The sequence below is a fragment of the Hyla sarda genome, chromosome 5, assembly GCF_029499605.1.
Source record: "Hyla sarda isolate aHylSar1 chromosome 5, aHylSar1.hap1, whole genome shotgun sequence".
Lineage (NCBI taxonomy): Eukaryota > Metazoa > Chordata > Amphibia > Anura > Hylidae > Hyla > Hyla sarda.
In genome coordinates, this window is record NC_079193.1 from 182895690 (window position 1) to 182908270 (window position 12581).

Genomic DNA, 12581 nt, shown 5'->3' on the forward strand with positions numbered 1-12581 from the left:
CCCCCACACTGGAAAGAAGGATCGATCCCAGAAAAAATGCAGAGTGTTACAGGAAGGGGATTCGGTTGCAGAGTGTGTCACAGTAAGGGGATTCGGTAGGACACCACCACTCAGTGTGACACTTGCCCCGATCATCCGGGCCTCTGCAATAGAGATTGCTTCCGAAAGTATCACACTTCCATGGAGCAGTAAATTTATATTCCTTTTCCCTAATTTTAATTCCCCAGAACTCTACTCCAATGTACCAGTCCAGAGTACACTGTCTTCCAAATTTTAAAACCAAATCCACTCTTACCCAATACCCGTGATAATATCTTTTATTTCCCCAAATAAAATGGGTCATGGGACACAGTCAAAAGCATTGGAGGTTTGCAAGTTGCCTCAAATGCACAGTGCTCTCTCCCCACCTGAGCGGGGTGCGCATTTGAGGTAACAGAATAGGGACGACCACACACATCATATTCCCAGAATGATGATTAAGAGCATAGGGTTTGGGATGGGCATCATTTTCATTTTTGGCTATACTCTGTCATCATTCTGGGAAAATTATTGGCATATCAGTAATAAAATTGCAATTTTCAGTTCGCCCAAACTACACTTCATCCATTCCTGGAAAATAAATTTAGGGAACACCCATCTGTTCCAAATCTCCACTTCACCCCTATACACCTTCCCTAGGGGGTGTACTGTTTGTAATATTCTCACATGTGGGTGTTCCTTTCTTGTATTTTCCTCTGAATGTATGTAACTGTCAGGTCTGTAAGAAACATCGGCCTCAAATGCGAAGAGTTCTCGCTCATGAGCTCTGTCGTATTTCCAGGCGACAATTCAGAGTCACATGTTAGTTGTTCACAGAAAGATGAAGCAGAGCATAGGTTGAAAATTGCAGTTTTCTAAAGCTACCCTTCATCCATTCCTGGAAAATAAATGTAGAAACACACATGCATTCAAAATGTCCTCTTTACCCCTATATCCATTCCTTGAAGGGGTACTTTCTGTAATGGTGTCACATGTGGGTGTTTCATTTTTGTATTTTCCTCTGAATGTATGTAACCGTCAGCTACTGATATGCCATAGGTCACAAATACAAACTGACCTCTATGACTTCTGAGTCTTGTTGTGCTCCCGCCCAGCACATTACCCCATATGTGGATGTATTTCCATAGTCAAAAACAATGAACTTTAGGAAGGCAAAGTTTGATCAACTCAGAGAAGCCCTTAATATAAAATGGGACAATGTCCTCAAAAACAAGAATATTGACACTAAATGGGAGGCTTTTAAAAATCTTAAATTCTCACTGTAAGATGTATATACCTTATGGGAATAAAATGGGTCAGAAAAAAGAAAATTAATATGGATGAATAAAAATATTAAGGGGGCAATAAATGGCAACATAAAGCATTTAAACTACTAATACAGAACTGAAGTGAAGAAGCATTAAAAAGCTATAGAGAAAAATGTTAAATAAGTTTAAAAAAACTGATAAAATCCGCAACAATAGAGACAGAAAGACTGATTGCCAAAGAGAATAAAACTAACCCCAAAATGTTCTTTTACTATATACATAGCAAAAAAGTTAAAAATTTGTGTAAGCCCTTTAAAAATGATGAGGAAGAAATTATAAACGGGATCATGAAAAAGCAAATATATTAAACAAATTCTTCTACACTGTATTCACTGAGAAATATGAAATGGCAGGTGAAATACAGTGTTATAAGGTAAACTCCCCAGTAGAGGTCACCTATCTAACCCAGGAAGAAGTACAGTGCCGCCAACAAAAAAATCTAAATAGACAAATCGCCAGGTCCAGATGGCATTCACCTACGTGTTCTATAGGAATTAAGTAATGTAATAGACAGACCCCTATTTTTAATATTCATGGACTCTATAGTAACAGGGACTGTTCCCCAGGACTGGCGCATAGCAAATATTTAAAAAGGGGTCAAAAGGTGGCTACGGGAATTATAGACCTGTTAGTTTAACCTCTGTTGTATGTAAAGTATTTGAGGGTTTTCTAAAGAGATGCTATTTTGGGGTATCTTGATAAAAATAAATGTATGACTCCATATCAGCATGGCTTTATGAGGGATCAGTCCTGTCAAACTAACCTGATCATCTTTTATGAGGTGGTGAGCTCCAGACTGGACATGGGGCAATCGCTGGATGTCGTATATCTGGATTTTTCCAAAGCATTTGATACAGTGCCACATAAAAGGTTGGTGCATAAAATTAGAAGGATTGGGCTGGGGGAAAATGTGTGCAAGTGGGTAAGTAACTGGCTCAGTGACAGAGGGTGGTTATTAATGGTACTTATTCTGATTGGGTGACTGTTACTAGTGGGGTACCACAGGGGTCAGTATTGGGTCCTGTCCTATTTAATATATTCATTAATGACCTTGTAGAGGGGTTGAATAGTAAAGTAGCAATCTTTGCAGAAGATACTGAACTCTGTAAAGCGGTAAACACAATAGAGGACAGTGCACGGTTACAAATGGATCTGGATAGGTTGGAGGTTTGGGCTGGGAAGTGGGAGATGAGGTTTATTCAACACTGAAAAATGTAAGGTTATGCACATGGGGAAGAAAAATCCGGGCTGGGATTATGTGTTAAATGGGAGAACACTTGGGACGACTGACGTGGAAAATGGGAGTCTTAGTTAATAGTAAATTTAACTGTAGTGACCAGTGTCGGGCAGCTGCTGCCTAGGCAAATAAAATCATGGGGTGCATCAATAGGGGCATAGATGCCCACGACAAGGAAATAATTCTACCGCTGTACAAATCACTAGTCAGACCACCCATGGAATACTGTGTACAGTACTGGGCACCAGTGTACAAGAAAGATATAGTGGAGCTGGAAAGGGTTCAAAGACAGGCAACCAGAGTAATACGGGGAATGGGAGGACTACAGTACCCAGAAAGATTTTCAGAATTAGGGTTAGTTTAGAAAAAAGAAGGCTTAGGGGAGACCTAATAACTATGTATAAATATATCAGGGGACTGTACAGAGATCTCTCCCATGATCTATTTATACCCAGGACTGTATCTATGACAAGGGGCCATCCTCTACGTTTAGAGGAAAGAAGGTTTCTACACCAGCACAGACGGGGTTTCTTTATTGTAAGAGCAGTGAGACTGTGGAATTCTCTGCTTGAGGAGGTGGTCATGGTGAACTCTGTAAAAGAGTTTAAAAGGGGCTGGATGCATTTTTGGAAAACAACAACATTACAGGTTACGGATTCTTGATCTATAGGGACAGAAGGTTGATCCAGGGATTTATTCTGATTGCCACATTTGGAGTCAGGAAGAAATTTTTACCTCGAGTATGAGGGTTTTTTGCCTTCCTCTGGATCTACTCAGTAGGGACTCATTCGGGTTATAGGTTGAACTTGATGGACTTTGGTCTTTTTTCAACCTTATGAACTATGTTACTATAGTCAAGAGAAAAAGCCCTCCAAAATTTGTAACCAAATTTCTCCCATTAACCCTTGTGAAAATGTAAAAAATTGGGTAAACCCAGCATTTTAGTGTAAAAAAAAAATCAAGTTTTTCAATTTATGGCCAACTGTTCAAAAAACCTGTGAATTACCTTGCCGATATGCCGATAATGCCCCGCCCCCACGCACCGCGGCCGCCCCCCACCCGCCGCCCCCCCCCACCCGCCGCCCCCCCCACCCGCCGCACCGCGACCGCCCCCCCGCACCGCCCCCGGCCCCATTGCCTCCCCCATCCCCGGTTTTATTATTACCTGTTCCCGGGGCCCACGCTACTTCTGGCTCCTGCTGCATCCTGCGTTACGCTGTGCGCAATGACGAGTGACGTGACGTGCGCGACGTGCCGCCACCGTCAGTGCGCACAGTGACAGCTCAGGAGGACGCCACCGGAGCCAGATGTAGAGTGGACCCTGGGCCCAGGTAATTATAAAACCGGGGATGGGGGAGGCAATGGGGCCGGGGCGTTGGGCGGGGTGCGACGCAGTGGTGGGGGGAGTGGTGCGGGGGTGGTGGTGATAGGACTCAGGACCCCCGGACAGGCAGGGGGAGAGTAGCGGGTGGCGGCAGCGGTGGTCTATGGCACCGCAAAAGCTTTAAATCAATGATCTGCAGCAGTGTCGCGGGGGGATAAATAGCCGATAACTTATACCAGAATATCGGTGTAAGTCATCAGCTATCGGCCCTAACCTCCACCGATTATCGGTATCGGCCCTAAATAACAGATATCGGTCGATCCCTAGTTTTTATGTCAGAACCTCAACCATTACAGTACAAATCACCACTTCAGGCCTCAAATCTCATCAGTGGTGTCTCACCCCTAAGCCCCGTTTTGCACCCGCATAGTGCTTTTCCGCCATATATGGGGTATTTCCTTATTCTGGAGAAATTGGACTACAAATTTTGTGGAGCTATTTTTCTCTTATTACTTATGAAACTAAAAAAATTTTTGTTAATACCAGCAATTCAGTGTTAAAAATAATTGTTTTTACTTTTACAGCCCACTGTTCAAAAACATGTGAGGTGTAAGTACTCACTATAACTCTTGTTACGTTCCTTGAGGGGGTGTAGTTTCTAAAATGGTGTCACGTGTGGGATTCCTGCTGTTCTTGCACAATGGGGGCAATTCCAACAAACTTTTCACTCCAAAAGCCCAATGTCGCTCCTGCTATTCTGAGCATTGCAGTGCGCCCGCAGAACACCTTACATACACATATGGGGTATTTTGTTTCTCAGGCGACATTGCACTACAAATTTTGGGGGGCCCTTTCCCTATTACCCCATGTAATAAATGAAACATTTGGGGTAACACTATCAATATAGTGCGAAAAATCAAATTTTGGGAGGTTTGTGAATGTATATGGCCCCCAACTTCAATTTCAGCAAAATTCTCTCTCCAAAAGCCCAATGGCGCTCCTTCTGTCCTGAGACCTGTAGTGCGCCAGCAGAGCACTTAACATCCACATATGGGGCGTTTTCTTAAGCAGGAGAAATTGGGCTTCTAATCTGGGGTGGGGGGTCCATTTTCTCCTATTACACCATGTGGAAATGAAAAATTTGGAGTAACACCATCATTTTAGTGTTAAAAATCAAATTTTTCATTTTCTCGTCCAAGTTCAACGCAAACCCGTCAAACACCTGTGAGGTGTTAAGGCTCACTATATCTCTTGCTACGTTCCTTGAGGGGTGTAGTTTTTTTTTTGTGTGCTGTACTAGCACCATGGGGGCTTCCTAAATGAAACATGGCCCCCAAAAACCACGACAGCAAAATTCGTTCTCCAAAATCCCACAGTTGCTCTTTCCCTCTTGAGTCATGTTGTGAGCCCGCAGAGCACTTTATGTCAACATATGAGGTCTTTCCATACTCGAGAGAAATTGGGCTACAAATTTTGGGGGGCTTTTCTCCTAATACCACTTTTAAAAATGAAAAAAATGGGGCTATAAGAGCATGTTAGTGTAAAAATGCAGATTTAGATTTTTCTCCTCCCCTTTGCTGCTATTCTTGTGAAACACCTAAAGGGTTAACAAACTTTCTGAATGTCATTTTGAATACTTTGAGGGGCGCAGTTTCTAGAATGGGGTCATTTATGGGGTATTTCTCACAGAAAGGACCCTTAAATCCACTTCAAACTTAAAGGGGTAGTCCAGTGGTGAAAAACGTATCCCCTATCCTAAGGATAGGGGATAAGTTTGAGATCGCGGGGGGTCCGACCGCTGGGGCCCCCTGCAATCTCTCTGTACGGGGGCCAGGCTCTCCGGCCAGATAGCGGGTGTCGACCTCCGCACGAAGCGGCGGCAGACACGCCCCCTCAATACAACTCTATGGCAGAGCCGGAGATTGCCGAAGGCAGCGTTTCGGCTCTGCCATAGAGTTGTATTGAGGGGGCGTGTCGGCCGCCGCTTCGTGCGGAGGTCGACACGCTCCCTTCCCGCGGGCTGTCGGGGCTCCGTACAGGAGATCGCAGGGGGCCCCAGCGGTCGGACCCCCCGCGATCTCAAACTTATCCCCTATCCTTAGGATAGGGGATAAGTTACTCACCACTGGACTACTCCTTTAACTGGTCCCTGAAAAATTCAGATTTAGAAATTTCCGTGAAAATTTTGAAATTTGCTGCTATATTTGAAGCCCTCTAATGTCCTCAAATAGTAAAAACATGTCAACTTTATGATGCCAACATAAAGTAGACATATTGTATACGTGAATCAATATATAATTTATTTGGCATGTCCATTTTCCTTACAAGCAGAGAGTTTCAAAGTTAGTAAAATGCTAAATTTTCAAAATTTTCATGAAATTTTTCACCGAGAAAGTATGAGAGTAACGACCAAAATTTACCACTATGTTAAAGTGGAATATGTCACGAAAAAACAATCTCGAAATCAGAATGAAAAGTAAAAGCATCCCAGAGTTATTAATGCTTAAAGAGACAGTGGTCAGATGTGCAAAAAAGGGTCCTTAAGGTGAAAATGGTCTGAGTCCTTAAGGGGTTAAAGGAGTACTCACATCTCAACTAACATGGTTAAACTTGTAGTGCACATCACGTTAAATATTTGGCAAGTCCATACACTTAGCATACAGTTGAAATGGGAACATTCCTTTAGGGTCAATTCAGACATAGGATTCTGCATATTAGAAGCTGCAGATCTACATTGAAATTTGCAGCATACAATCTGCAGCTTCAAATATGCAACACAATGGAAGTGTGAATAGACCATTCACACCTACATTATCTTGCGCAAGATTTAAAGTAGCAGATTTCAATGTAAACTAAATGGCTGAACACAGTTTCAAATCCAGCGCATCAAATAGCACAGAATACTGTACATGTGAATAGACCCTTGTGGTGTATTCATACGTACCGTATCCTGCGCATATTTGATACCACAGATTTTAATGTAAACTAAATGACTGAACACAGCTACAAATCTGCATCTAATTAGTTGGAGATATTTCTGTGTCTGTCCCGCTTATTTTAAAGGGGTTTGCAGAAATCCATGCACATTCAGATAAATGGAATACATTTTCCAAATGCAGAACCACCACAACAAGGGTATGTTCACACTGTGGAGTTTCCACGGAATTCCGCGCAGTGACCATTAACATCAGTGTGAATGGGCCTTTCGCAGACAATCCCACCGCTGAAATTGTTCCACGCAAAGAAGGAACATGTTCCTTCTTTGTGCGGAAGTCCAAGAGTACTGCATAGCCGTCAATGGTGACTGCACAGTGCCACGAGGTCCTACCACTGAAGTATTCTCCGCTCACGTAATTTTGCAAGCGGAGACTCCGCAGTGTGAACATACTCTAAAAGATTGTACAGGAACTCTATGTTATAGTGATATCAAAATGAGAAGGCTCGTTAGGGCTCTAACCATGCCTTACATCAGTCGTTCTTAAACTGTGGACCTCCAGAGGTTTCAAAGTTACAACTCCTAGAATGTCCTGTTCAGGCATGCTAGGAGTTGTAGTTTTGCATTAGCTGAAGGTCCACTGTTTGAAGGCCACCGCCCTACAGCGAACTCCACCTAAAAGAAGGGATTTTACAGACAATATTTCACATATTCCTTTCCGGAAAGCAGTCATAAACCAGTTCTGTTCTCTCTTTCGTCCCATATAACAGATCCCATGGATTACAGATGGACGTGTAGCAATTTTCATTCCCGAGACATTGGGAAAATAACCGGAACGTAGTCACTAGATGACTACACTTTGGGTCATTGAAATAAATGGGATCTGATCTGGGAATCTGAGCATGGACACATGGCACGTCATTTTGATATTTTCCTGACGTATCCATGCATCAGTGGCACAATCGCAATGTGAACGAGGCCTTACAGTTGTAAGTTTGAGCCATCAATTAGTCTGATGAACTGATGCTGACTTTAGTTTGGGTCATAAGACCTGGCAGTCTGAATAAATCCTAACTCGTGGTATACCACTTCAAAACATAAAGGTTAAAGGGCATATCCCAAGATTAAAAGCTATTCTGTGGATAGGGGATGACTAACTGATCAGTCGGGGACCGATCGCTGGAATCTTCATCCATAGTGAGAATAAAGGTCTCTTGTCCTCCAAGTGAAGCATTCATGATTGCCCACCACTCCCTTTATCCTCTGAGTCTTCCAAACATTACTGAGAGCTAAACTCAGCTATGCTAAGAAATCCCACAGAGAATGGAGTAGTGGCCAAGCATGCTCACTGCTGCTCCACTCAAGGGGCCTCCTAGATGTCCATTACTCAGACTTTAGATGCACAGGCATTTCCTACTACATTTAGTTGTTAAAGATTTTTAAAGCGCACCACAGTATGTAGATTGAATTAGTTAGAAAAGACTGAAAAGAAGTGTATTCAATCCAGGAGCATTACCTGTGATAGGTGTTCAGAACCCAAGTGAGGAGGCTGACAATCTCATTCGCTTCAAGATCTTCTGATGCCAACTCCTGGATCCGAGAAGACAAAGCTAGGTGGTACAATTCTAACACCTTATTAAATATATTGTAAGAAGGGGGAAAACACTGCACCATGAGATTTTTAACTACTACAAGATCATCCAGCACATATCGGCGGATAATTTCTAGATGACGGACCAGCCACATTTTATCAGATTCTCTTGTTTCCGCCTGACTGCCTTCAATTCTGGTTCCAATTGTTCTTTCCAGAACATGAAACATTTTTTCTTTCCATCTTTTAGGTCTTCCAGGAGGTATAAAACCAGTCTGTTTCTTCCTGTCAGTCATGCGGCGATCTATTTTCTCCTCCCGCTCTATGATACGGACAACTGAGACAAGTATGGTGGGATCCTTGCGAACAGTAGTTATGGATCTTTCTATCACCATCCACAACTGTTTAGCCATCTCATCAGACAGGTGCTGAACTTCCCCAAAATAATTTTGAATTAGTTTCATGTCATGAGTATTTTTGCTGTCCATCCGGTATTGCTCGTACATCAGGTCATCACGAGAACATTCCAGGTCCATCAATTTGCGATGCGCTTCTAATAGTTCCCCTTGTTCAATGAGATCTTGTGTCTCCCTTACTATTTCTGGTACTGGAAAACAAACAGTTACATTTTAGGTTTTAGAGGAAAAAAAGAAGAAGATACTATTAAGAATCGATACTAACAATAAATGATCCATATATCTACCATAAATCCAAATGTACAAATCCCCTATTTCTTATTTAATCTTGGCTGAAAATCTACAATAAGGCTTCACACAAGGAAGATTTGTTTTTGCAGAAACTTCTGTGACTGGATATTGGTTTCTTTCTTCTAAGGGTATTTTAGATGAATAAGACAGTTGCAAAGTTTCTCCAACTGATCTGCCGCCTGTGAATACACTTTAAGGCTGGGTTTACACTGCGGAATCTCTAGACTGAATTTTCCGGGGGCGGCACTAAAACCGTGTGAACTGCATTCCCGTCCCCATAGACATCTATGCATTTTTGAGTGGATCTTTTGATGTATCCGCTTAGAAATGCATTGCCATCTATGGGGACAGCAATGCAGTTTGCCCGCCAGCAGGATCTCTGAAGGAAAGTCTGTCTGAAGATTCCGCAGAGTGAACCCGGCCTAAGGTGAAAGAAATAAACTGTGTCTTCTAAGGGTTTATGTTTTTTTTCTCACACACATTATGGTAGGTAACAGTTCTTTGTTATACCCAGTTTATATCACCTAGTTATACTGTACTGATACTATATTATGCTAATACTGCTAATGTATCATTATAAATAAATTGTGTACTGCTTTATGGCCATTCTAATACACCTACGTAGGCACTGTCAGGAACAAAAAATTTTCATATGTTGTACATCTTGGCAAAACATTAACCTTTCTAATATACTTTATTAGAAAATGTTATTTCTTTTTATAGAAATCATGGCTTATAAAATCATGGCTTTGTCCAAGCTGAAGTACAGGCATGGCCAAGGTCCAGTAAGTGAGGGTGGGCTAGCACTCCTCTATGCTCTCTCCTGTCTGATAGCGCTCCTCTGTTTTATCCCCTGTCTGATAGCCCTCCTCTGTGCCTTCTCCTGCCCGATAGCCCTCCTCTGTGCCTTCTCCTGCCCGATAGCCCTCCTCTGTGCCTTCTCCTGCCCGATAGCCCTCCTCTGTGCCCTCTCCTGCCCGATAGCCCTCCTCTGTGCCCTCTCCTGCCCGATAGCCCTCCTCTGTGCCCTCTCCTGCCCGATAGCCCTCCTCTGTGCCCTCTCCTGCCCGATAGCCCTCCTCTGTGCCCTCTCCTGCCCGATAGCCCTCCTCTGTGCCCTCTCCTGCCCGATAGCCCTCCTCTGTGCCCTCTCCTGCCCGATAGCCCTCCTCTGTGCCCTCTCCTGCCCGATAGCCCTCCTCTGTGCCCTCTCCTGCCCGATAGCCCTCCTCTGTGCCCTCTCCTGCCCGATAGCCCTCCTCTGTGCCCTCTCCTGCCCGATAGCCCTCCTCTGTGCCCTCTCCTGCCCGATAGCCCTCCTCTGTGCCCTCTCCTGCCCGATAGCCCTCCTCTGTGCCCTCTCCTGCCCGATAGCCCTCCTCTGTGCCCTCTCCTGCCCGATAGCCCTCCTCTGTGCCCTCTCCTGCCCGATAGCCCTCCTCTGTGCCCTCTCCTGCCCGATAGCCCTCCTCTGTGCCCTCTCCTGCCCGATAGCCCTCCTCTGTGCCCTCTCCTGCCCGATAGCCCTCCTCTGTGCCCTCTCCTGCCCGATAGCCCTCCTCTGTGCCCTCTCCTGCCCGATAGCCCTCCTCTGTGCCCTCTCCTGCCCGATAGCCCTCCTCTGTGCCCTCTCCTGCCCGATAGCCCTCCTCTGTGCCCTCTCCTGCCCGATAGCCCTCCTCTGTGCCCTCTCCTGCCCGATAGCCCTCCTCTGTGCCCTCTCCTGCCCGATAGCCCTCCTCTGTGCCCTCTCCTGCCCGATAGCCCTCCTCTGTGCCCTCTCCTGCCCGATAGCCCTCCTCTGTGCCCTCTCCTGCCCGATAGCCCTCCTCTGTGCCCTCTCCTGCCCGATAGCCCTCCTCTGTGCCCTCTCCTGCCCGATAGCCCTCCTCTGTGCCCTCTCCTGCCCGATAGCCCTCCTCTGTGCCCTCTCCTGCCCGATAGCCCTCCTCTGTGCCCTCTCCTGCCCGATAGCCCTCCTCTGTGCCCTCTCCTGCCCGATAGCCCTCCTCTGTGCCCTCTCCTGCCCGATAGCCCTCCTCTGTGCCCTCTCCTGCCCGATAGCCCTCCTCTGTGCCCTCTCCTGCCCGATAGCCCTCCTCTGTGCCCTCTCCTGCCCGATAGCCCTCCTCTGTGCCCTCTCCTGCCCGATAGCCCTCCTCTGTGCCCTCTCCTGCCCGATAGCCCTCCTCTGTGCCCTCTCCTGCCCGATAGCCCTCCTCTGTGCCCTCTCCTGCCCGATAGCCCTCCTCTGTGCCCTCTCCTGCCCGATAGCCCTCCTCTGTGCCCTCTCCTGCCCGATAGCCCTCCTCTGTGCCCTCTCCTGCCCGATAGCCCTCCTCTGTGCCCTCTCCTGCCCGATAGCCCTCCTCTGTGCCCTCTCCTGCCCGATAGCCCTCCTCTGTGCCCTCTCCTGCCCGATAGCCCTCCTCTGTGCCCTCTCCTGCCCGATAGCCCTCCTCTGTGCCCTCTCCTGCCCGATAGCCCTCCTCTGTGCCCTCTCCTGCCCGATAGCCCTCCTCTGTGCCCTCTCCTGCCCGATAGCCCTCCTCTGTGCCCTCTCCTGCCCGATAGCCCTCCTCTGTGCCCTCTCCTGCCCGATAGCCCTCCTCTGTGCCCTCTCCTGCCCGATAGCCCTCCTCTGTGCCCTCTCCTGCCCGATAGCCCTCCTCTGTGCCCTCTCCTGCCCGATAGCCCTCCTCTGTGCCCTCTCCTGCCCGATAGCCCTCCTCTGTGCCCTCTCCTGCCCGATAGCCCTCCTCTGTGCCCTCTCCTGCCCGATAGCCCTCCTCTGTGCCCTCTCCTGCCCGATAGCCCTCCTCTGTGCCCTCTCCTGCCCGATAGCCCTCCTCTGTGCCCTCTCCTGCCCGATAGCCCTCCTCTGTGCCCTCTCCTGCCCGATAGCCCTCCTCTGTGCCCTCTCCTGCCCGATAGCCCTCCTCTGTGCCCTCTCCTGCCCGATAGCCCTCCTCTGTGCCCTCTCCTGCCCGATAGCCCTCCTCTGTGCCCTCTCCTGCCCGATAGCCCTCCTCTGTGCCCTCTCCTGCCCGATAGCCCTCCTCTGTGCCCTCTCCTGCCCGATAGCCCTCCTCTGTGCCCTCTCCTGCCCGATAGCCCTCCTCTGTGCCCTCTCCTGCCCGATAGCCCTCCTCTGTGCCCTCTCCTGCCCGATAGCCCTCCTCTGTGCCCTCTCCTGCCCGATAGCCCTCCTCTGTGCCCTCTCCTGCCCGATAGCCCTCCTCTGTGCCCTCTCCTGCCCGATAGCCCTCCTCTGTGCCCTCTCCTGCCCGATAGCCCTCCTCTGTGCCCTCTCCTGCCCGATAGCCCTCCTCTGTGCCCTCTCCTGCCCGATAGCCCTCCTCTGTGCCCTCTCCTGCCCGATAGCCCTCCTCTGTGCCCTCTCCTGCCCGATAGCCCTCCTCTGTGCCCTCTCCTGCCCGA

At 47.3% G+C, this 12581-nt stretch overlaps 1 protein-coding gene across 2 annotated transcripts in view; it reads right to left on the bottom strand.

Annotated features, from left to right (window-relative positions):
- EXOC3 (exocyst complex component 3) overlaps positions 1-12581 on the bottom strand; it is a 50280-nt gene that overhangs the window by 24743 nt on the left and 12956 nt on the right. For both annotated transcript variants that reach the window (XM_056520847.1, XM_056520848.1), the window contains exon 4: positions 8359-9040. In XM_056520847.1, the coding sequence (XP_056376822.1) occupies positions 8359-9040 (682 nt within the window). The remainder of the gene's footprint in view (positions 1-8358; positions 9041-12581) is intronic.